This window comes from Crocuta crocuta, unplaced genomic scaffold, assembly GCF_008692635.1.
Source record: "Crocuta crocuta isolate KB4526 unplaced genomic scaffold, BGI_CrCroc_1.0 scaffold180, whole genome shotgun sequence".
Classification (NCBI taxonomy): domain Eukaryota; kingdom Metazoa; phylum Chordata; class Mammalia; order Carnivora; family Hyaenidae; genus Crocuta; species Crocuta crocuta.
The window spans coordinates 1,542,748-1,568,041 of record NW_027527549.1 but is presented as its reverse complement, the minus strand read 5'-3'; the positions used below and the strand labels follow the sequence as shown (position 1 = coordinate 1,568,041).

General features: G+C 41.1%; 1 protein-coding gene across 3 annotated transcripts in view; it reads left to right on the top strand.

Annotated features, from left to right (window-relative positions):
- Positions 1-25,294, top strand: part of DENND2C (DENN domain containing 2C) — an 86,031-nt gene that overhangs the window by 41,519 nt on the left and 19,218 nt on the right. For all 3 annotated transcript variants that reach the window (XM_077767025.1, XM_077767033.1, XM_077767014.1), the window contains exons 2-10: positions 4,555-5,570; positions 6,107-6,243; positions 7,051-7,163; positions 7,815-7,985; positions 12,585-12,681; positions 17,970-18,014; positions 19,900-20,087; positions 22,984-23,093; positions 25,059-25,128. In XM_077767025.1, the coding sequence (XP_077623151.1) occupies positions 4,747-5,570; positions 6,107-6,243; positions 7,051-7,163; positions 7,815-7,985; positions 12,585-12,681; positions 17,970-18,014; positions 19,900-20,087; positions 22,984-23,093; positions 25,059-25,128 (1,755 nt within the window). In that variant the 5' untranslated portion in view covers positions 4,555-4,746. The remainder of the gene's footprint in view (positions 1-4,554; positions 5,571-6,106; positions 6,244-7,050; positions 7,164-7,814; positions 7,986-12,584; positions 12,682-17,969; positions 18,015-19,899; positions 20,088-22,983; positions 23,094-25,058; positions 25,129-25,294) is intronic.

Genomic DNA, 25,294 nt, shown 5'->3' with positions numbered 1-25,294 from the left:
TTGTTTTATAGTCATTTATATTGGGAAAGTGGGTCTAGTTCAGTTACTCCATCATGGACAGAAGTAAGAAATCTTCCTGGTCCTTTTCATCAGTTTTCTTTCTAATTGAGGTAAAATTCACATAAAAATATTAATCATTTAAAAGCATACCTTTTCATCAGTTTATGGTGATGCCACCTGGGTGGCTCAGTCGGTTAAATGTATGACTCTTGATTTCTGCTCAGGTCATGATCTCACTGTTATGAGATCAAGCCCCATGTTGGGCTCCATGGTGAGCATGTAGCCTGCTTGAGATTTTCTCTGTCTCTCTGCTTCTTTCCCACTTGTGCGCATCCACATGCACCCTCTCTCTCCCCACCAAATAAATAAGCAAACATTAAAATAGATAAGTAAAGGGGCACCTAGTTGGACCAGTCGGTTAAGCATTCGACTTTGGCTCAGGTCATGATCTCACGGTTAGTGGGTTCAAGCCTCGCATCGGGCTCTGTGCTGACAGCTCAGAGCCTGGAGCCTGTTTCTGATTCTGTGTCTCCCTCTCTCTCCACCCTCTCTTTGTCTCTTTCTCTTAACAATAAATACATGTTAAAAAATTTTTTAAGAAATAAAAGAAAGAAAAGCATATCTTTTCAACAGTTTTTAAACCAACTTTCAGAATGTTCCATATTCTTCTTCTTTTGTCAGATACTTACATTTGATCAAATAAAATATTTTAAAGGATTTGGAGTGAGACACTTTCCCAGGTAAGACTTGAGTTAGTAAAATAGAGCATCAGTATCCTCTTTCCCAAAGAGTATTTCACTTGCCAGAATGGACTCAAATGGGTTTCTTTTAATATGCTAAAAACAGAATCCTATACATGATAAGTTGTATACATTACATTTTAAGCTGATAAACTACAATTGATGTGTTTCTTGGGTGAAATAAAATATTCAGAGAAAAAAAGAAAATAAAAATAAGGGGGCAGTAATAAGGATCACCTGTTTGGGAACAAAGAACAGGAAAAAAATTTGATTAGTGTCCTTTATTCCAAGCATGCTGTTTTGCTTTGAACTTTTAAATCACACTTGATGTTTCATATTTTTACTTCTGCTCACTCGAGGAACTGGTTTCTTCTGTCGCGATATCCGTTGTGGTTGTCAAGTGCTCTCCCTCCTCTTTCTGTGACTCCTCCCTGACTTCAGGAATCTCTAATGGATAGAGAAGCCTGACTCATCTGACTCATTTCGTGGTATTAAGAGAAAAGAAAACAATTTGAAAAATTGTTGGGGTCGTCATATTCTCTGTTTTTTTAAAAAAATTTTTTACATTTATTTATTTTTGAGAGAGAGACAGAGTGCGAGCAGGGGAGGGGTAGAGAGAGAGGGAGACACAGGTTCCAAAGCAGCTCCAGGCTCTGAGCTGTCAGCACAGAGCCCGATGCAGGGCTTGAGCCCACTGACTGTGAGATCATGACCTGAGCTGAAGTCGGATGCCCAAGCGACTGAGCCACCCAGTCGCCCCTCTTGGTCTGTGTTTTTATTAGAACTCTGGAAACAAACTTGAGAAAGAAGTTGCGAGAGACTAATGTGTGAGTTGGCTTTAGGGGGTTTTCTGGAGATGGGGCTGTGGAGAGATCTAGGACTTGAAAATGGGCCAGCACTTAGGGCTTAGAGTGCCTATGACAGTGGAGGTCAACGCAGGAAGCTGGGGAGGAGGGCATGGAATATAAGGGATTGCGTGGTGTCACATGAAGTACGTGCTGGGGTGCAAGGTGGCTCAGAGTTTAATTAGGTTAAAGTCAGACATGAGATGCCTGTAGGAAGACAACTGAGGCAATTCTTGGTTTGGTGACCGATTCTTATTTTTCGGATGGGACAAAATCAGAACTTGTATATAGGAACGGGCAAGCCACGTTATAGAGTTTAATCTGTCAAAAATTGGAACTATGAAATCAGATATAGAGATATATAGGTGGCCAGCTGGAATGCATTAAAACTTTTTTGGTTTTGAAATAGTTTGTCCACTTTTTGCAAGCTACAGTCATTTAGGAGCAAGTAGCATTGCTCTTTATAATTCCTGCTGCAGCGCCTGGGTGGCTCAGTCGGTTAAGCGTCCGACTTCAGCTCAGGTCGTGATCTCACGGTTTGTGGGTTGAAGCCCTGCGTTGGGTTCTGTACTCCAGCTCAGAGCCTGGTCTGCTTTGGATTCTGTGTCTCCCCCTCTCTCTGCCCCTCCCCTGCTCATGCTGTGTCTGTCTCTCTCTGTCAAAAATAAATAATAAACATTAAAAAAATGTATAATTCCTGCTTCCGTTAGGAGTATCTCACGTTGCTCTGCTGCTGCATTGCCCCTGAAACACTGTGGATGCAGCCACTACTGTTTGTGTGTGAATCCCATGAATTAAGAATTTGTTGCTAGCAATTTTCAAGTTAAAAATTTCCTTAGCCCTAAAAAAAATGTGTTAGCTTTAGCACATTTCATCTTCCCAGTTTGACCCATACATGCATTACATACATTCACGTATTAAGAAAGGAAAAGTAACGAAAGCATTTACAAGAGAACCTCCGCTGGGCTCCTAGGAGAGAATACTGGTGACCCTTGAACGACACAGGCTTGAATTGTGCGGATATTTTTCAATAAATACTGAACAGTACTCTATGCTCTAAGTCTGTTTTTTCTTCCTTAAATTTTCTTAGAATTTTCTTCTCTCTGTTTATTGTTAAGAATATGGTATACAATGCACAGAACGTACAAAATAGGCATTGATCAGCTGTTTATGTTATCGTCAAGGCTACCTGTCAACTGGAGGCTGTTGGTGATTAAGTTTTGGGGGAGTCAGAACTTACACGCAGGTTTTCAACTGTACAGGGTGGTCAGCACCCCTCATCCCGACCTCAGAGGTCAAAGATCAACTGTACTCCCGTCTTGTCTAGTGAAGAAAACCTGAGACTCAAGGATACCCTGAAACCCTGAGGAATCCTCTTAAACATCAGAAACAACACAAGGATTTTCAGTTTCAGCCATGAGCAGTAGCTGGACCTTCAAATTGTATGTGTTCGTCTTTTATTGAGGGCTCTGGGCCTGGCTGCCAGATGGCGCGGGCGGGCCACACGGAGCAAGGCTGAGAGCTGTGGTGGCAGAGGGGGAAACAAAATAAAAAAAGTTCTGCAGCAACCACTTTGGTATTTCTGGGTTTTGGAGTCCCCCGCCCCCAACTCACATCAGTTTAATTTCTTAAGGTTTTTTAGAATTGTTCTGCATCAGATCCTCATCCAAGTTCATTTGCTGGCAAAGCTGGTTTTCCTACAAACTTGTAGGAATGGCTTAAATGAAAGTCAATGCAAGTCCTGATTCCCAACTGCCCTGCCTGGAATACACTGTATGTGTGAATTGAGTACCAATTTTGGTCAGCTGCATAGACAGAACTGGGCCAAGATATTTTCCTGCCTGTTAATCAAGGCCCCACAGACAAAGCTCAAGGAAGGATGACCGCTGCCTCAGGAAGCTTTGAATCAGCTACTATTTATAACCAGCCTACAGTCTGACTTGAGATCAGGTCTTTAGTCACTTGATAAGATATGGTTTTTGCCACGTTTTACACTTGCGGAAACATTTATGAGCCTGAATGAGTGAAGCCTGTATGTGAAAGGAAGGAGTGTGACGATGACCGCAAGTATTTTTGCCGATTCGGGCCAAGGGTGTGGTGGCAGAGATGCGGAAAGTTCAGTCAGTGATGAAATAGGTTATTATATTTTAAAGCAACTAATAGTTAATGGCACATTTTATTGGCTTTAGCACTGTGCAGGTGGAGTTCTGTGCAGCTCATAGAAAGCTGACATGAGTGTGTGAATCGAGGGCTCTCCCCGCATAGGGGAGGAGGAGGAAATCAGGTATTCGTGTGCTTCCAGACCAACTGGCTTTTCCTCTGGATGTATACATAAACCTTTTAGTTATTTGAGATGTATTTCTGTGTATGTACATTTTTTGTAATACTCTGCTGGTCCTTGTTTCATGAAGAGAAGACCCCCTAAAGAATTGATTTCAGGGGCTTCTGGGTGGCTCAGTCGGTTAAGCGTCCGACTTCGGCTCAGGTCATGATCTCGCAGTTCACGAGTTCGAACCCCTGCATCGGGCTCTCTGTTGACAGCTCAGAACCTGGAGCCTGCTTTGGATTCTGTGTCTCCCTCTCTCTGCCCCTCCCCTGCTTGCACTCTATGTCTCTCTGTCTCTTAAAAATAAATAAAATGTTAAAAAAAAGAATTGATTTTACAAAGTAATGTAGTATACTACTATGTGTAATCTCTTATAAAACCTCAGTCTACCTAACTGTAGGAAATTAAACAGAGCAGAAAATTAAAGCTGACAATTTGAGAAATATCACATGTTAATATTTTCTCTGTATTATATCACCATCTTAGGAATGCCTTTATGGAGTTGAATTACTTAATGGATGACAGACACAGTTTTGCATGTGCAACGTAAATGAATTATTTAGGGATAGAGGCAGTGTTTTAGTGGACTTTGAGTTAGGAAATTCTAAAACTATGTTAACATATTCTTGTCTCATTTTAATAGGAACGTTCAAGATAAAGTTGTAGCTGTTTTCAACAAGAATCAGTGATCAAAATTCTCCTTTTTAAAAAGAGACTTCCAAGTTAACGATGAAAGGAAAATACTGCAATTGCCTGGATTGCAACTGACAGGATAAAAGAATACAGTGTTTCACGGTTACTTACAATGGAGCCTCAGTAGACCTCATACTTGGTCATGCACCCAACTGGGAACATGGATGCTGGTTTTTCTCGTTCTGCTCTTCAGACCCTGTCAAGAAGCCACTGCAAAAACATCAAACAAAAAATTTCTCAGTGGGAAGGAAGAACGAACGGTATATCTAACCCAGAGAGGTGGCATCCAAAGGACTTTGGAGTGAGGTATAATAACTGTCATCAGAACCTTCTTGGGAAAAATCCTGTTGCTGAGGAAAAGAGCAAAAAGTTGGCTGTAACCAACCCTCCAAATGTCGGTCTGGATACCAATGCAGATGCCAAAAGCCAGGAGCAAACTGAGGGTGAAAGCGAGAGACGTGAAGGGGATGGTACACACCCGTTTCGAAATGAGTCAGAATCCAGCTGGGTATGTTCTCAGGTCAAACAGATCGAAAGCTGGAAAGACATTTTGGATGCAGAGACTTCCTTACCTCCAGGAAACTTCTATACCTCACAGATACTGTGGAAGAAAATAGAGGCACTTCCCCCAGATAAAGTCTTCAGCTTGGCTTTAGAACATTGTGACTCTTCAGAAAAAGAACTGAATTTCCAAGTTCCAGATAGTTCATATGGGGTAACCAAGAGCTTAGAAAACATTTACTCTGAACCCGAGGGACAAGAATGTGGACCTTCTATAAATCCTTTGCCCAAACCTCGTAGGACGTTCAGATATTTATCCGAGTCTGGTGTTATGCCATGTAAAGAAAGAAACTGTGACAGAAAATACTGTGAAAATAATTCTTGTGCAGAGTCATCTTCTTTGGCCTCTTCTCAGGAACCCGAACCAAAGAAATATGGCAGACAAATCAGAGGGCGATCTAAAAGGTGTGTTTTTATTTGCTAGTGATGATTTCTGAGTACTGTCCTTACAGAACTACTAAGCTGCTTTTGTCTTTTCAAAGCAGTTTTACCTTCCCTGCATGGGTTAGAGGCCTAGCTTGATTTTACAGATGTTGATTAACCTGGGAGAAAAGTACCTACAAGAGGAAATAGAAGTATAGGTGACATATAAGGCAGTCTCCGGACACAAGAGCATCAGAAAGACTTGCGTTTTTAGATCTTTAAGAATGTGTAGGCAAGTGTACATTCTTCTGCTTCACTTAGGGCATGCTGGTCTTGGCTTCTTAGTGGGTTAATTTAATAAAGGTATGCAATAAAGAACACGAATGTAATTGGCCAAAAGCCTCCACTTTTCTCATGGTGCAAGCATATAGGGTACCAGCCTAGTTTATTATTCTCAGGTATCTGATAAAGCACCTTTGTACTTTTGCATACAAGTCCTTATAGTTTTCTATCATACCATTTTAGAGAAGACTAGAGTTTTAAAACATGTAACTTTAAAACATATCTCCTTTCTTAAGGAAATCCTTTGAATTTGAGGATATTCAGCACTTTCGAAATCGGAACTCACAGAAGATTCATGAAGAACTTGGAAGAAATTCTGGCTCAGCACTTTATTATACACAATCTGAGGACAATATCTATGAGGATATCATATGTACGTGTCTACAAACTTTGCAGTTAAATTTAATGGGAGTGCCTGGGTGGCTCAGTTGGTTAAGCGGCCATCTTCGGCTCAGGTCATGATCTCATGGTTCGTGGGTTCGAGCCCCGCGTCGGGCTCTGTGCTGACAGCTCAGAGCCTGCAGCCTGCTTCAGAGTCTGTATCTCCCTCTCTCTCTCTCTGACCCTCCCGTGCGCATGCTGTCTCTCTCTCTCAGAAATAAATAAAATGTTAAAAAAAATAAATTTGACGAGTATGAATTTGGTGGTGGAGCTTGTAACTGTAGGATGGTGTTTTCTTTTATAACCAAGAATATCTTGCTGGAGAGAGGGGCAGAGGGAAAGAGAGAGAAAATCTTAAGCAGTCCTCACACCCAGTGCAGAGCCTGACACAGGGCTCGATCCCACATCCCTGGGATCATGACCTGAGCCAAAATCAAGAGTCGGACGCTCCTCCAGCTGAGCTACCCAGGCGCCCCTCGATATTTCTTTTTAGTATGGGAACTTTAGTCATATAAATTCTTTTGTTCTTGAATGGTTTTTACAGCTAGTTTAGTGGACTGCTTAGTTCAGAAGTAGATGTTTATAGTATAGTATTTTGAGAATTCATTTAGCTTGGTTTGATGCCTGAGTGATTTACAGACTTAAAGTGCAGTTGATTTTGAGACCTACATCCCTACAGCGACGTAGAATAGGAAGCTGAGTGTATTCAGTCAGTTCGATCTTTCTTTTTCTAGCTGTAGTCACTTTGTTTCCATGTAACTATGTTTCTGTAAACATTTCTCCCCCGTTCTTTTTCAAGATCCGTCCAAAGAAAATCCATATGAAGATATTCCAGTGCAGCCTTTGCCCATGTGGAGATCCCCGTCGGCCTGGAAACTGCCACCTCCTAAAAGTGCTTTCAGAGCACCAAAGGTATAACCAAAGAATTCGTATGAGAAAACATCATATATAGTGAATATGAGAAAACATAAGAATCTTGTTTACGATCTCCACAAAAAGGTTAAAATGATTTAATGAGGGAAGATGTAGAGGCCCTGAAATACAGGTTTTGTTGGTAGTGGTGGGATTTTTTGTTCTTTGTGGGTGGTTTTGGGCCGCACACAGCTTTTTGAGTGCTTCGCTTTTGGGTTTTTTGTTTGTTTGTTTGTTTGTTTGCTCATTTACTAGCACTTCAAAAAAATTAGAATATGAACACCTTTAAACGAGCCATGAGCTTTTCATTCCACTGTAGTTAACCACAGCTTCCTACTAGGCTTACACAGCCTGTGGCCTCAATTACCTGTCTGGTCCCTGAAAGCATTTGTCACCCGTGCAGGCAAAGACTGCCATTTATTAACGAGGACTCTGAGCTCTCATTTTCTGGAGATTTGACTACACTGTAGTAGAATTTTGGATTTGAAGCCTGAGAAACGTCTTTACAAATGGTGAAAAAGAAATTATGGTATCCTCAACCAAGATGAATTTAAAGACAAGATGAATCTTTTTCTGAAATAACTTGACCTTGAGAACATAGGCATTACATAGACGATCTCACCCTTACCGGTACATCTTCTCCTGTTTTAGCTTCCTCCCAAACCACAGTTCCTGCACCGGAAGACTATGGAATTGAAGACCTCCCAAGCTTTTTTACGGTCAAAGCTCACAAAGGATACCACTCTGCCTGTCACTTTAACGGAATGGAAGCTTTTCCGAGCCGGAGAAGTTGCAAACAGGAAAAGGAAAAATCTTCCAAGGGTAGGGGCTCCAGTACTTTCATTCTTTGACCCTTACTTCGTTTCCATAAGTGAGAATAAATAAACTTTAGACTGAAATGAATCATAAGTTAGAACTGATCTGTTGGGATGAGAAGGTTTGGAAAGCAGCCTCAAGTTTTAGGTTTTTGCTCATGAAAGAAGAATGCATGAGAGACTTGCCAGGGTTTCTTTAGGGATCTGGAAAATTGACTTTAGATGGACAGTTCACTTCCTTTACCTTAGTGCTCGTTAAAATCAGCTGCCTGTCTCAAGGAAGCACCAGAATCTCCCATAAGAGGATGTTCTGCAAAGCTGGCTTCAGTGCGGTTATTCTCACTCACCTATAGAATTGCTGAAGGAAATGGTTTTGTGCCTGAATTTACAGATTTTCAGCACTAACAAAATATATGCCTTTAATTTGGGGCTAAAGGAAGAAAAAAGAAATTTCACTCTCACTTGGGGATAGAAATTATCAGCAATTACATTAAATAAATGATATCTCTCTCAAGGGAGAGAAGGCAATAAATCTAAATCATCTCCGTCAGAGCTCTTAGAACCAAAATGGAGAAACTTGGATTATTTGTAAACACAGATACATGCTTTTTGACAGATACATTTTTTTAAGGAGGGACACTTCCGAAAGCGCATGACAGTATTTTTAAATTTTTATGTTACGTGGTTCTTCTGTAATTCAGAATGTTTTCGGGGTAACTGTGTAGAAATGAAAAAAAAAAAAAAGCAGATCATTTAAAGGATCTTCCTTTCCTTCATCCCATCTGAATTTAGCTACATGTCTCCATCTAGCACAGAATTTTTGTACCCGATTTCAACATTAAACAAAAGCCACAGCTGTTTCTTGGTTTAGTAACTGCCGATTGGCTCCTTGGGAAATACTCTGTTCCACAATACTTTAATTCTTCTGATCTATTTCCTGCCCCTCCCTCCTTACTATGTGAAGCGTTAAAGACACACAGTTTTTAAAAAAGCGCTAAACAGATCTCTGTCAGTGAAAAATAAAATCCTCAACTGTTTAATCTCCTGTGTGTGCTGAGGAAGATGTAAAATCAGATGTGGAGAGAATTGCTGGGCATTCTGCCGTATTCTCTGGTACAACATGCTGGCCCAGCAAAGCAGCCTCCCATGTGGCTCAGAGATGACAGCGGTCACAGGGGCCACAATACAGTCACAGAAGGAATTGCACTTAGGATGTGGTGCTTGGAATGACATTAACAATATTTGGGAATAACGGATTGTAGGCTTTAATGAGACCCGAGGAAACCTGCAGTGCTTTTAACTTCATGCCCCAGTGTTTTAGGTGATGTGGATCCTCCAGGTACTCAAAGCTTGTTCTCTTTTTGATTAGGGGTGATGCTCTACCACTTCTCCTTTTCTACTCATTCCCCCACTGGTCTTTTTTTTGAGATGTGAGGTGGGAAAATAGGACTGTGAATTCCTACTCTTGATGGCCAGGCAGGAACAAGCCGTTAGCATTTCTACTGCGACCCTCTTCGGGTTAAATTTTATTAGAATGTTCTTGCAAATCCGATTTTGACCTGTCGGTGTCTTCAGCAACAACATTCCATGAGGAAAGCAGTTTTCATTTACTTCCCCTTTGATGACTAGAGCCTTCCCTGGAAAGGAAACCGGTTTCACAGTTTGGAAATCACTGATCTCGTCCATATGCCTGCTCCCCACCCTTCCTCTCTTTCCCTCCCGTGGAAGCCCGCGTGGGCTCGGTTGCTACAATAGACTTCCTGATGTCTCTCATTGTTCATGGCCACTGTGTATAGCAGTACGGTGTCTACCATTCCTTAGGAAGCGTATTCTACAATATTTCCTGCAACTGGAAGGTAAATGTAGGCTTCTTTTCCCAACTCATAGCCAGAATTTCCATTTTATTACTTTATCTCCGATTTCTAGAACAGATAGTTCTCTTTCCTTTATAATATTGGAGGCTACTTTTGAGTATAATTTTCAGATGCTCATTAATAATTATACTATTTTTGGCCATATGTCCCCATAATACATGTTTACTTCCATATATCTTTCCTTAATAGCCCCTAACAATATCTTTTTATGTTAGATTCTCTTGGGTTTTTTTTTTTACAACAGTAATATTTAAGAACACTGGTAATTTTTCACTTGAATGGCAGCTACAGAAATCTTTTTTTTAATTACAGTTTATTGTCAAGTTGGTTTCCATATTACAAAAATCTTTAAAAGCACAAACCCATCCAAAAATGTGGGAATAATCTGCATATTGGAAGCACATGTTTCTCACATGTTATTTTTCTTGTGCTGGACTGATTCACTGCCTGTGGATTGCCAGGATTGCTGGGGAAACAAGGACAAAGGAGAAAACAAGAACATTCTCCTCAAACTTTGTTGGCTCTTATGTTCCTAACAGTTGTAATTTGGAGGCATTAAATATGTTAAATCAGGATTAATCATTAAGAAAAAGCTTGGAATTTTAAGAAAAAAAGAAATACACATGGCAAACTAATGAATTTCTCCTTTTTATTTAAGTTTATTTATTTAAGCAATCTCTTCACCCAACGTGGGGCTCGAATTCACAACCCCAAGATCAAGAGCCACATGCTGAGCCAATTCCTCCTTTTAAAAGTTTGGGAGGAACTGTTTGGGGCACCTGGGTGGCTCAGTCGGTTAAGCATCCGACTTTGGCTCAGGTCACAATCTCACAGTTCGTGGGTTGGAGCCCCGTGTCGGGCTCTGTGCTGACAGCCAGATCAGAGCCTGGAGCCTGTTTCAGATTCTGTATCTCCCTCTCTCTCTGACCCTCCCATGCTCACACTATCTCTCTCTCTCTCAGAAATAAAAAAAAAACATTAAAAAAAAGTGGATGTTTAGTGGGGCGACTGGGTGGCTCTGTCAGTTAAGTGTCTGAATTTGACTCAGGTCATGATCTCATGGTTCATGAATTCAGGCCCCCACACTGGGCTCTGTGCTAGCTTGGAGCCTGCTTCGGATTCTATCTCCCTGTCTCTCTGTCCCTTTCTTTCTTGCGCTCTGTCTCTCAAAAATAAATAAGAACATAAAGATTCTTTTAAAAAGTGACTCTTCATCAGCTTGGTTTTTTCCTCTTTTAAAAAATATTTCTAAAATATTTTTTTAAATTTGAGTATTGTTTACATATCCTTCCCCTTTTAAAAAAAATTTTTAAATTTGAGTATTGTTCACATATCTTTCCCCTTTAAAAAAAAATTTTTTTTACTTTAATTAGAGAGAGAGAGCATGCACGTGTGTGCAGTTGGGGAGGAGGGCAGAGGGAGAGAGAGAATAGTACTCAATCACAAATCCTGGGATTATGACCTGAGTCAAAATCAAGAGTTGGACCCTCAACCGACAGAGCCACCCAGGAGCCTCCATCTTTCTAACCCTACTTTGTGTATGTGTGTCTGTGTCTATCTGTTTCTCTCATACACACCTCCTAGCAGCAAAGAAAAATATTCTGAGTAATGCTTATTAAATGGAGCCTGGGTTTTATACTAAAGCATATTTGAGAGCCTCCTATTTTTATGATGTTTCTAAAATAGATTGTAATATTAGTGTTCCCAGTAGCAAAGAGAGTATTTGCTTTAACAAAAACTTTTGTCAGCATGATTATCTTCTTTTTGTGAAGAATTCCTGGGAGCAGAAATCACTGAGCCTTACCCTGCCTTCCGAGTGGAAGGAGTATTCCACTTCCTACTCTGGGTGATAGGAAAGGCTTGCTCAACAAATAGAGTGTACAGAGTACCCAGGGAGCTCAGTTGGTTAAGCGTCCAACTCTTGGCTTCAGCTCAGGTCATGATCTCATGGTTCATGAGGTCAAGCCTGAAGTTGGACTCTGTGCTGACAGTGCGGAGTCTGCTTGGGATTCTCTGTCTCCTTCTCTCTCTGCCCCTCCTCTGTTTGTGTTCTCTCTCTCTCTCTCTCTCTCTCTCAAAATAAATAAATGAATTTCAGAAAAAAAAACAGAGTGCAATAGGCAGGTTTCTTGCATGCTGTGATGAGGAATGATAAGGAATTTCTCTTAAGAGCATGTGCTGGATCCTTCTGGAAAGGAGATATCCTTCCCTCCTTCTCTACCCCTGTTATACTTTGTTATTAGAACAACATATCATATTACTAAACATTAGTTTAGATTCAAAACTGAAAAAATGTCAAGGTTGTTATTTTTAAAATGGATCTTTCTCTGAATGAGAATCACTAATAATTAATATGAAAACTTGGTGTTCAATCTTTAGGGGAAAAAAATGTGAGGCACCATCAGTGGAGCATGTGACTCTTGATCTCGAGGTTGTAAGCTCAAGCCCCACATTGGCTGTAGAGATTACTTAAAAATCAAGTTTTTCTTACTTAAAAAAATTTTTTAATGTTTATTTTTGAGAGAGAGGGAAGTGCACGAGTGTGGGAGGGCCAGAGAGAGAGGGAGGCAGAGGATCTGAGACAAGCTCCATGCTGTCAGCGCAGAGCCTGATGTGGGGCTCGAGCTCACGAATCATGAGATCATGACCTGAGCCAAAGTCAGATGCTTAACCAATGAGCCACCAGATGCCTGGTGTTAGTTTTAACTTGTGCTTTGTTGGTCTCTTTTCAGCTTGTATTGAAAATCGCGGACATATTTGAGTCTAAGAGAGGGAAAAAGAGGGTAAAGTTACACCCGTATGCTGGAAAAGACACACCTCCCCCAAAAGGTAAGAATTGTTCCACCTGTGCAGAGCTACCAGCATTTGAGGGGAGAGTCCTATAACTTGACATTTATGTAAATTAGAATTTTTGGTTTACTTTCCTATCTATCCCACTTAAGTGCAACTTACTTAGGATAAGGGATTATTTCTTATTCTTCCTCAAATCCCTTTTACTTAGTTCTCTGGCAAGTAATACTGAAGTTAAAAAATTAAAAACTAAATAAGTTAAAAAATAATTCTAAACCAGTGAGATTAATTCTTATAGGCAGATTGCATTATTTTATAATCCTGCTTTGATGTATAGCCATTTATCAGTAGAGAACTGAGAGTATTAGGTATATATAGACTGCAGGTATGTGGCACAGAAATGGTAGCCATCTACTAAGTTCAGTAGTAGTTTTATCCTTCAGATGCCTAGATAAAAGTTACATTGTCTTTTTCTTTTAATTTTTTTTAATGTTTATTCATTTTTGAGAGAGGAGAGACAGAGCAGGAGCAGAGGAGGGGCAGAGAGAGAGGGAGACACAGAATCCGAAGCAGGCTCTAGGCTCTGAGCTGTCAGCACACTGCTGGACACAGGGCTCGAACTCACAAACAGTGAGATCATGACCTGAGCCGAAGTCGGGTGCTTAACCGACTGAGCCACCCAGGCGCCCCAAGAAACTTTCAACATCGGTAGCGAATTATTAGAATTTTCTTAGCCTCATGCAAGATTCTTAACTTGGTCGTCTGACAAAGAATATGCAGAATTTAGCAATTTTTGTCAAGTGAGAAACAGCCAAGTCATAACCAGAGAAGAATGTTTCCTATTTTTGCAGACATCCAAAGACAGAAATTTCTTAATTTCCCTCGAAAATCTGTTCTGCATGCCAGCAATTACCATCTGAAAATAAAAATCCTCCCTGCTCCAATTTAAGCCTGTTTCTTCTTACTCTGCAATCAGCTCATCACCATTTTAGATGCAAGTTTCCATATTTTCCAAAGCAGTTATCAAAACACGTATTAATCTTCTCTGCTGCAGAAGAAATCATTTTGGTTATTGCTGCTAATAGGAACCACTTCCTGAATGAAGTAGTAGATTTCCTACATACTCTTTGTCATGGATGACATACCAGGAGCCAGGGACAGTCCTTAATTTCCACAAGAAGCTGAGCCCCAGAGGAGGAAGTGTTGGTTTGAAGGAAGGAGCATGGCACCATGAAGTCCGGCCCTTTCCTGTCACCAACAGCTACTCTCCATTTTTCTCATATACCTTGATTTTTAGCCGTTTAATGATTTCTCCACGTGTTTTTTGTATCCCCAACAAGGATATTGTCAAAGGCTTTCTATGTGTATATTTCAGAACTAGATACAGAAGATGAAATTATTTAGACTCATTATCATTAATCTTCTAAAGAGCCCTTTGTGACAGACCTTATCGTCACTGTTTCTAGATAAGAAAATAAAGTGCAAATTGCAAATTATGTCAAATTTCAAGACCCTGGGGCCAGGACACATTCTTACAAAGCATTACCATTTTCCCAGATTCATAGCAATCTACTGACAGCTACATTCTCAATGCTTATGGTGCACCAAGTAGGCTCTTACTGATCTCATTTTATTTGCATGCCTTATGCCTTATGGATTAGGAACATTTCAGTAAATTTTGCTCTAAGATAGGTTTTTGAAGAGTCAGACCTTCTTTTTCCCCCACTGTATCATTATTGAAAAAAAAATTCAACAGCATGAATTGCGAACTTATAACAACAATCACAAAAAAGAAGAAAGGAAGGAAAGAAAAAAAGGAGTAGTCCCTAAATTATACCCCTTCCCCACAAGTGTGTTTTTCCTTTTGCATGGCTCCGAGGAAATGTGCCCTGTGACCGGCTCCTCCTGTAGGCCTGAGGAGTCCTGGCTCATAGTCAAACATTCTCCGATTTTGTTTTCCTCCTTAAAGCTTTTGTCTGTAGATCAACAATGACTGGTAGAACCAGATAATTTCTTTACCTACTCTGTCAGTACATGCAAGGTCTTACTGAATCTGTTCCAACCTAAACGTTTCTTAACTTTTAGTTATCAGCTGTTGCAAAATGATATATTGCCCTTCCTCAATTCTGTCATTATAATTTTGTGTCTTGAAGTCACATGTAAAAAAGGGACAACGTATTTCTCTTTTGATTCCTACAGATTCTAAATAGATTCTCCTCTTGGCTTATAAATCCCTCAGCCTCCAATTAGTGTCTCAGAATGCAGACCACCAGAACTTGCAGATGTCAATGTAGAAAGCCACCTAGATGAGCTTTCGGAGGGTCTCTTACAGTTGTATTACCTTTCCTTCCTTTCCCCTTCCTTTTCTTTCTTTCCACACACTTGATAGGCCCCTAAGAAGTTCCTGATGCTGGGGCATCTGGGTGGCTCGGTCGGCTGAGCGTTCAACTTCAGCTCAGGTTACGATCTCACCGTTTGTGAGTTCGAGCCCCGCGTTGGGCTCTGTGCTGACAGCTCAGAGCCTGGAGCCTGCTTTGAATTCTTGTCTCCCTCTCTCTGCTCTTACCCTGCTCATGCTCTCTCTCCTTCAAAAATAAATAAACACTAAAAAAAAAAAAAATATATATATATATATATATGAAGTGCCTGATACTAAGGGCACAAACAGGACTCAGGAGCTCACAGTGTTTGTTCCTTCATACCGAGTGTGCTTTCTACCATGGTGGTTAATGTGAAGTTATAATGCCTGTAAGATAGTAGCTACGCTTGTGATGAGCACAGCGTAACGTACGCACTTGTCAGATAGCTATATTGTACACCTGAAATGTGTACAAGAGCATGTGACTATTGATCAGAGGGCCATGAGTTCAAGCCCCACATTGAGCATGGAGTCTACTATAAATAATTCTTAAAAATGTTTGTTTATTTATTTTGAGACAGAGACAGCACAGGCATGTGAGTGGGGGAGGGGCAAGAACAAGAGGGAGAGAGGATTCCAAGCAGGGCTCTGCGCTGACAGCGTGAGATCATGACCTAAGCCAAAATCGACAGTCAGACGCTCAACCAACTGAGCCACCCAGGTACCCCTAAAAAAGTTTTTTTTAATAAAATAAAGGAGGCTCCTTGTAGGCCCAATCAGTAGAGCATGCCACTCTTGATCTAAGGGTGGTGAGTTCAAGCCCCATGTTTGGGTGTGGAGCCTACTTAAAAAAAAAATCCAAACCCCCCCAAAACCTATACAGTACACACAGTTTAAATAGCTACTTTTTCTGTTACATCTCCTGTGAAGAACGTACATTTTTTAATGTTCTCTTATTCCTAATATTAAAAAATTTAAATGAGCACAGCAAAAAATTAAAATAATATAGAATGAGAAAAAAATTAAGTCCCAAAGTTTCCCAAACCTCCCAGAAAATTTTATGCACATGCAAATATTTTTTCTACCCAAATAGGTTTTTTTTCTTAAAGAGGAGTGAATAATTCAATTGCATTGTGATTTTACTTTTTAAACATTTTTTAATGTTTAGTTAATTTTGAGAGAGAATGAGAGCAGAGAGGGGAAGGAGAGGGAGACACAAAATCCAAAGCAGGTTCCAGGATCCAAGCTGTGAGCACAGAGCCCAGCGCGGGGCTTGAACCCACGAACTGCGCGATCATGACCTGAGCGGAAGTCAGGCATGCAGCCAACTGAGCCACCCAGGCACGCCTACCTAAATAGTTTTTTATACCGTTTAGAATTTGTATATCTTGCTTCAAATTAAAAAAAAAAGTAATATATTTTAGAGTTCTTTCGGTATCAACACAGAATAGACATTTTGGTTGTTTCACAATTTATGGATATTGAAGTTCTATGTATGTGTATATATACACTATATACATATATATATATTGCTCTTCAAACAATACTGCATTACGTATCTTTTTGTATATATCTTTGTATATTGGTAAGAATACATCTGTAGAATCAGTTCCTAGCATTGGACTTAACCAAAACACATGTACATTTAAAATTTTTTATAACTGTTGCCAAATTGCCCCACAGATTACATAACTGTTTATATTTCTATGGAAATATAAAATGAGTTTTTTCTCATAGCCTTCACTAATACTGTGTTTTATTAAAGCTTTTTATTTTTGCCAATGGCATGGTTGAATATTATAGCTTATTTATTATTTTAATTTACATTTCTTTAAGTATAAATTTGGACAATTGTCATGTTTATAGAAAGTTATAAATCTTCTTCTTTGGATTGCGTCTTCCTACCCTTTATTCCTTTTTCTGTTGTGCTGTAATTTTTCTTTTTCTTGTTTCTTGTAATTTTTCTTGTTTCGTTTGCAACAGTGACTCGAATATGAAGAAATTTAACCTTGTGTCTGCGATGTGTATTAGTTATTTTCCCAGTTTATTGTTCACCTTTTGAATTTAGTAATTTCTTATTAAGTAGAAATTTCCATTTTTATATCATCAAACCTAGATACATTTTTCATGTATGACTCCTAGTCTTGTCTTTCTTGTTACAGAAAGTCCTGTTTGTGTGCTTAGCATTACACACCCCTTAAGAACCTCTGGAAGAGTCTGGCAAGAAAGAAAAGAAAGGGGAAAGGGAGGAAAGTTCCAGAAAGATTTTTCCCTTTCTGACACTTAACATTCTTAACATTTTGCTTTAAGTTTTCAGCCTTGATCTAGAAATTTTTTATTCACTCGTTCAGAAAGCTGTGTGTGTGTGTGTGTGTGTGTGTGTGTGTGTAAATTGGCCATGTGTCCAGCACTGTGGTACAAAATACCCCTTGTAAAAGCATAGCTTCTTATAACCAAGGTACTGAGGAAAATAAGAGCAGTTCAAAGCAGTCTGAGCACTGTAAGAATTCAGAGTAAAAGAACACCGAATTTGGCCTAGAAGTAGCTTAGAAGCACCATAAAATAGATCAGATGCTTCTTCATAAATTTGTGTGGTTATCCCTCTGAGCCTCACAGTTTCCTTTTACTCTAAATTCATGGTTTGTTCTGTATTGAGGTGTTTATTTAGCCAGGTTGATATAAAGAAAAAGGATGTGAATGTAGAAATAGAGTCTGTTCCGAACCGGACTTCTCAGGGATGAGCCGAGAGGCGAGGAAGGAGCTAGAGTAGATTAGTGGCCGCTCTGAGCCTTGGTTCTCTTGTGTGACCACCCTACGTGGTTGTAAGCAGGTGGCCTGGAGAGTGGCCTGGCACCCTGATAACTCCTGACTCCACGTGTCCAGGCTGTGTAAGCTTTGACACTGTTCTCCTCCCCATGGACTTCCTGCCACTGGACAAGACAAATAGGAAGTCTTTCTCTCTTTTCAGGTGAAACCAGTGGGAACGAAAGTGATGCTGAGTATCTGCCAAAGAGTGAGTGAGTCAGTGGGGCTGCTCCCTTCCCTGTCATGGTCATGGTCATGGGTGGAGTAGCATCTACCTTTGTGACTGAGCGTGTTTTTCCCACATTCAGCTTTATTTTGGAGGTGATATTTTCATGAGAAGGACCTGCTGAAATCTGGGGGACTAAGCGGTACACTGTTAGATGTTTGACAGCGTTAAAAACCTCCCATGGCGGAATGAGGCAAACAGTGTGGTTCGTGAGCTGGAATGTTCTTAGGGGAGCGGTGAAACTGCATGTCCAGACATATATGCAGCCGTTTCCCAGCAGCCAAAACAGTATGTGAATCATCCTCCAAGACAAATACGTACCATTAAACATCTAATTTTTCATAATCGCTCAAGGGTACTTAGTTAAGTAACTTTGATATCTCTGATATTGAGGTAGGAAACATCTATCTATTTCTCATTTACAGACATTTCTTTATATGTCAAATTAGTGTGCCATTTACTTTCTTTTTTTATTATTTTTTTTAATATCCATTTATGTTAGAGAGAGAGACAGAGTGTGAGCGGGAGAGGGGCAGAGAGAGAGGGAAACACAGGATCTGAAGCAGCTCCCAGCTCTGAGCTGTCAGCACAGAGCCCAACGCGGGGCTCGAACTCAAGGACCGCAAGATCATGACCTGAGCCGGAGTGGGACGCTTAACCAACTGAGCCACCCAAGTGCCCCTGTGCAGTTTACATTCTAAATTAGCACATAGAATCTGCCGTACATTTTTTTTACTGTTTTTGTTCAGACATTTCATGGTGCTCTGCATCCTTCACGTAATGGGTTTTCATAGCAAATTATGTAGTTCCTGTTTCACTGACTGACACATTGAGGCCAGGGAAAAGTCAGAGACATGAGTTGTCAAAGCCAAGTATAGGGCAGTGCCGTATCTGATACTCAGGTCTTATGATTAATAGTCATGTGTTCTCTCCATTGGCCTGAATTGCTTCAGGTGCTTGATTCTGTAGCTTTACTGAAGGTGAAACTGAAGTCATTGTCTGGTTCAGCCTGGATGTATGAAGATGACAGATCTAATGCTACTGAGAAACGGGACACAAAAATGTTCTTGATTTGAATGGAGCTTTGCCTAGAGCACTAAATGTGCTGGATAATTCTGGGGAGCCATTTTGAGATGAATTTTTAAGTGTTCTTAATGTTTGGTCCATAGTGTAACTTCTTTGGGGGCAGAACGCATCACTTCTCAAAAGAAAAACAGGCCATTAGTCAGAGGATGCGTCTTTCGATCACGGCTCAGAATGACTCACAGTCAAATCTCTGGGCCACGTAGACTATTCTGCAAGTTCTGCATTTCCCCTCAAGGAGACCACCCCACATTGCCCACAATTTAGAGATAAATGAAAATAAAGGATAATAAATACTACCCGGTTTTGAGCGGAATTTCTCATATTTAAATAGCATGCTTCCATAAATTCATTCTTTTGAGAAATAGTCTGTTAATCGGTGTCTTCTTTTGCTTCATTTTTTCGCTCTTGGATTTAACACCATACATTGATCTAAGACATGTGTCCATTATTAATGATATATGCCAAGGAGAGAAGAGAAAAGGGCAATTTGTTTTATGTGAGGCTAGTTTTTATTTTAATTTTGTCAAACTCATCTTTTTATGTGCTTAGCCTCTATAGGACTCAGTGTTTTCTCAGATCTTCCCCCCACTACACACACACCACGGGCTCCTGGGCCCTCGCGAGAATCTGTACTTGTTCGCCTCGCAGGGCCGTGTGGGTGACTAGTCAGCACCCGTCAGCACTGATTGGGTGAAGCTCAGTCCATGTGGGTCCTGACCTGTGGGCGCTGGAGGGCAGGCGGGGCTGCAGAGGAAAAGCAGGGCTCCCTGTGTGCTCGCAGGTCGCCACAAGCGCTTAGCCCAGCTCCAGTCGTCTTCCAAGCGGAACCCGCACTACCAGACCCTGGAGAGGGACCTCATCGAATTCCAGGAGCAGCAGCTCTTTGAACTTTTTGTGGTGGTGTCTCTCCAGAAAAAGCCGGCGGGAACAAGCTACGTTCCCCAGGTCACGCAGCAGTTCCCTAGCAAGGTAGGTGCGGGGACACCGAGAGGCATTCAGGAATGTTCTCAAGGCTCTGTGGGTGTTTAATCTCCACTCTTCTTTCTGCTGTGATCTCAAGCGGCTGTTACTGACACCCTACCTCTTGTAGGGTCTGGCACGTGGCTTCGGTGACCTCTCACGTCTGGCCTGAGCTGCAAACCAGAGCAGGAACTCATTATCCAAACTGTTTTTTTTTTAATTTTTGCTCTGCTGTTTACTAAATGCCCTTTAGCTAGCTGCAAAGCCTCAGTTTTCTCCTTCGTGGTGAGGGGAACAAGAAATACGACAGAACGGGGGAGCAGTTTAGAGCATGGACTCTCAGCCAACTCTCTGCACCTGCCGCTAAGTAGCTCTGTGACTTTGAGCAGTTACTTAACGGCTCTGTGCCTTGGTTTCTTCATTTGTAAAATGGAGGTAATCACAGTAATGTCTATCCCTTTGAATTGCATGGAGGATTAAATGAGCTAATCCATTATTAGTGAGGGTTTAATAAGATAATGTATTTTAAGTGCTTAGCACAGGGGTGCCTGGGTGGCTCAGTCAGATAAGCATCCGACTTCAGCTCAGGTCATGATCTTACGGTGTGTGGGTTCGAGCCCTGCATCGGGCCCTGTGCTGATGGCTGGCTAAAAGCCTGGAGCCTGTCTTCGGATTCCGTGTCCCCTCTCTCTCTGACACTCCCCTGCTCATGCTGTCTCTAACTCTCTCTCTCTCTCAAAAAATAAATAGAACATTAAAAAAAAAGTGCTTAGCGCAGTTCCTGGCACATGTAAGCACTTTGTATATGGTAGCTGTTATTAACAAATACTATTTGATTTTCTCTGTCTTGTGCTTGAGGGGGCATAACATTAAAGAGCAAACAGAAACCCCACTGCAGGTTGAGAGGGAAGCCACAGAAGAAAAGAAAAAGTTTTCTATCTTATTTCGTATTTAATTTTTCCTGCTTTTTGAACAACGGGTCCACAATTTCATCTTGCAGCTGGTAAGGAGTGATCCCTTTAAATGAGGAGTTTACTCACTCTCCATCCAAATACTTGGCCGCTTCTCTTATTTATCTGCCCAGCTGCTTTAGGACTTGGGATTTAAACCCCGAGTTAGGTGTTTCACCAAAAAAAGCTAGTGGAGCACAGCTGTACTGGAATGGAATTCAAGAGACATTTCCTGAGTAAGTTCTTATTAAGAAAAAAAAAAAAGTGCTGGGGCACCTGAGTGGCTCAGTCGGTTAAGCTTTTGACTTTGGCTCAGGTCATGATCTTGTGGTTTGTGGATTCGAGCCCTGCATTGGGCTCTGCACTGGCAGTACGGAGCCTGCTTGAGATTCTCTCCCTCTCTTTCTCTGCCCCTTCTCCGCTTGCTCTTTCTCTCTCTCTCTCTCTCTGAAAAATAAATAACCTTAAAAAAATGTGCTCAACAAATTCCTACTGTAAACAGAACAGTGTTTAATTTTGTATAAAATTCTTCAGTGCAGCCTGAGAGCCACAATGTCACTGCACTAACCATGGAAGTCTAAAATGGTGTAATCCAGACAGTCTTTTTTTTTTTTTTAATTTTTTACATTTATTTATTTTTGAGTGACAGAGGCAGAGCACAGTGAGTAGGGGAGGGACAGAGAGAGAGGGAGACACGGAAGCTGAAGCAGGCTCCAGGCTCTGAGCTGTCAGCAAGAACCCATGAACCATGAGATCATGACCTGAGCTGAAGTAGGACGCTTAACCAACTGAGCCACCCAGGCGCCCCCTAGATAGTCTTGAAGAGTCAAATTTCCCATAAAGAGGACCTTAACTTTTTTTTTCCCGATTTTCAATCAGTCTTACCTTTGCAGAGAAAAATCTCGAGATTGACCCTGTTTTTAACAAAGCCTGAATTAATGGACTCAGAACCAGAGAAGGACCCAGTGACTCTGGCAGTGATTCAGGGATGTTTCTGAGCGAATTACATAGCATCCTTGTGCCTGAGGCTCCCATAAGTTAGGGAGGGAAAGAGCTTACCAAGTCTCTCCTGATTGTGTTATGGAAAACCATAAATGAAGATGATTCCAAGTCATTTAACAATATAAAAATAAGAGAATGTGAGACAGCTACAATTTTGTTAGAATGCTTTTCCATTTCTGAAGAGCTCAGTGAATATCTAGGTGACTCAGAATAGCTGCACGTTTTGTTTCAGAAATTAAATTAAAGGATACATCGTTTTTATTAGGTACATGAAGGTAATGTGGCTGTTAGACTTCTCTGCTTGTTTTCATACTAACTTTTAAATGCCTTTTGGTTTAACTAAATTTAGATTGTTCTTTTAAGTGTGATACCAGACTTGCGCAAAAAGGCCTTCCACGCTAAAATTTTACAGGAAGTTGCAAACCAGTAATTAGTTAGCAAAGATTGTATGCTAAGGGAAATGATTATATATGGGGTAGATACTAAAAATAGCATTTTCTCTAAATAACATTCAAAACATCTTTGATTATTGATCAGAGAGCATCTGATGCTAACTGGGCTTTTGCTATCAGTATACTATAGAATAGATTTTTATTTTATGTCCTGTGATTGATTAAAATATTGGGTTTCCACTAGTATGTGAATCCTGAATTAAGATTCCACCTCTAGACTAGGAACTATTTTCAGTCACCCCTCTCACATCAGATTATAGGATCTCTGCAAGTAACCACTTCTATGTAAAAATAGGATTCTTTATTCTTAGTAACTGTGTTCTCAGTGTATCTTCAGTGATTACTGGCCTTGGCCTTCCTGTTGTGTGAAATAACACTAAAGCATGCTGAGATAACTATTTAGGCTTATCAGAGACCTCTTTTCCCGTGACTGGGCTGTTTTATGTATATAGTCTCTGCTTACATAGAATACTAGTCACCTATAAATGTTCTCTTTTTCAGGGTGATCATGGCTTTAAGCAGTCCAAAGACACAGAAGAAAGGCTCAAAGTCATTCCCAAGTTTTGTTTTCCTGACTCAAAGGACTGGGTGCCAACCTCAGAACTCAAGAGGTAAATGGGTTCCTTAATCTGATTTCTCATTTTTGGAACTGCAAAAATAGAATGTTTGAGAAAGGGGTAGAGCCAGCATTATAAGCTCTGTGGACACCGTAGCAGGTCAAGGATGCAGTGGGAGGAAAGGAAGAAACAGAATTAGAACATTTCCTATGTGAGTTCCAGAAAGAAAAACATGGAATAGTTTCAGTGTCAAAGGGAAAACGAGTTTGAGAATCTCTGCAGTTGGCCAATTCTGCAGGGAGGGGTTGGGGGAGGAGGGAGTTCTGTTTTCTATACAATCAGAAATGCCACCAAGTGGACAGAAAAGGAAAAAAGATTCAAGCTCAGGAACCCTAGTTAGGAGATAAAACAGAGCTATGTCGGCACCTTGTTTCTCCTCCAAGTGGACGGAGCCACAGCCCAGATTGTCCACTCCCCTGTGGACCTCGTCCAGACGGAGGCTCCAGACTGGGAGGTGTGGGCACATTGAGAAGGGAAGGTAAAGAATTTCTTTCCAGGATCTCAAGGGAAACTATGTTCAGTTCATAAATGGTCATCCTCTCTGAACCCTGCTTGTAAGCAGACAACTGCTTTGTTCAGAGCTGTAATTAGTGGCCGTGCTATTTAGGCTGCAAAGCATGATTCTGGAACTGTGTCACACGCAGATGACCCCAGAGGAGAGACTTGGCCATGGCCTCCATGCCTGCTCTGCCCTCACACCTCACGTTGCCTCCGGCCTGAGCTGCGGTCTCTCCGCACCAGTTAGGCCTGGCTGTCCTCTCGGAGCCACCAGTCCTGATGGTCTTAAGCCGTCAGGTGCACCGCTGACTGCACAGGCTGCATCTTTTGTGATGGTCTGGCCACTTCATAGCTGGCTTTTCTGCCCAACAAGTTCTATGGGGTTCTTTCTGGAACATGTGGAAAATACAGAGGAGTAAATAAAGAGCAGAAGTTATAAGTCACTGGCATTCTGGCACTCAGAGATATTAACTAAATATTTTGGCATATTCTCTTTCCAGCTTTATTTTTGGCCGTACATCGATATATGTATTCATTGGTCAAACATGGATTTCTTGGATTATTAATGAATTTCTTTCTTGGACTTCTTTTTGTAAACTATGCAGACCTTTTTTTTTTAATGCATGTGTATGGGTTTTTTCTTTTTTTTTTTTTTTTTTCCAGAGAGAGATAGAGCACTCAAGAGTGGGGATGGGCAGAGAAAGACAGGGACAGAGGATCTGAAGCGGGCTCCATGCTGATAGCACAGAGCCCGATGTGGAGCTTGAACCCACAAACTGTGAGATCACAACCTGAGCGGAAGTCAGACGCTTAACCAACTGAGCCCCCCGGGCGCCCGTCTATGGAGATCTTTTGCTTGTTTCCAGTGTGGAGTTGATAATTTTCTCACCAACTTTTGTAGTTAAGGATATAACCTTTTGCCTATCACCACCATTCCATAGGACCTCTGTGAACTAAATAGAAGAACGGGGGAGGGAAATTACCTTTCTTAAATGTTAGACTCTATCGGATATTCACTAAAGGGAAAATAGGCTTGATTCATAGCTGGACTGGAAAAATAAGAAAGGAAAAGGCAGTGGCATCAGAGGTTCTTTCTGTGTATCCTCTCTCAGCACACACAGTGCAAGGCAAGATGTTCTCAGGCCTGGACATCCTCCCTCAGGAGGAAGGGGACTTGCCATGTAGTATTAATGCTCCCTCATACATCACAAAATGACTGCTGCTGGACACTAATTTTAAATTGTTTGCTCTGGGGCACCTGGGTTGCTAAGTCAGCTAAGTGTCCCACTTCAGCTCAGTTCATGAGTTCAAGCCCCACGTCGGGCTCAGAGCCTGCTTGGGATTCCCTCCCTCCCCCCTACTCTCTTAAAACAAGTAAATAAACAAACAAAAAAACTTTAGTTTGTTCCATGAAGAATGTAATAATTGTTTAGATCTCAAACTATTGACTGTTTTTTCCAGTGAAACATTCTCCTTTGTCTTAACTGGTGAAGATGGGAGCCGCTGGTTTGGCTACTGTAAGAAGCTCTTGGTAAGTCCCAGGTTGTTCAGCAGGCAGGGCTGGCCAAGAAGCCAGCGAGTCCCGGGGCACCTGGCTGGCTCAGTCAGAAGAGTGCACAACTCTTGATCTCAGGGTCATGAATTCAAGCCCCATGTTGGGTGTGAGATTACTTAAAAAAAAAAAAAAAAAAAAAAAA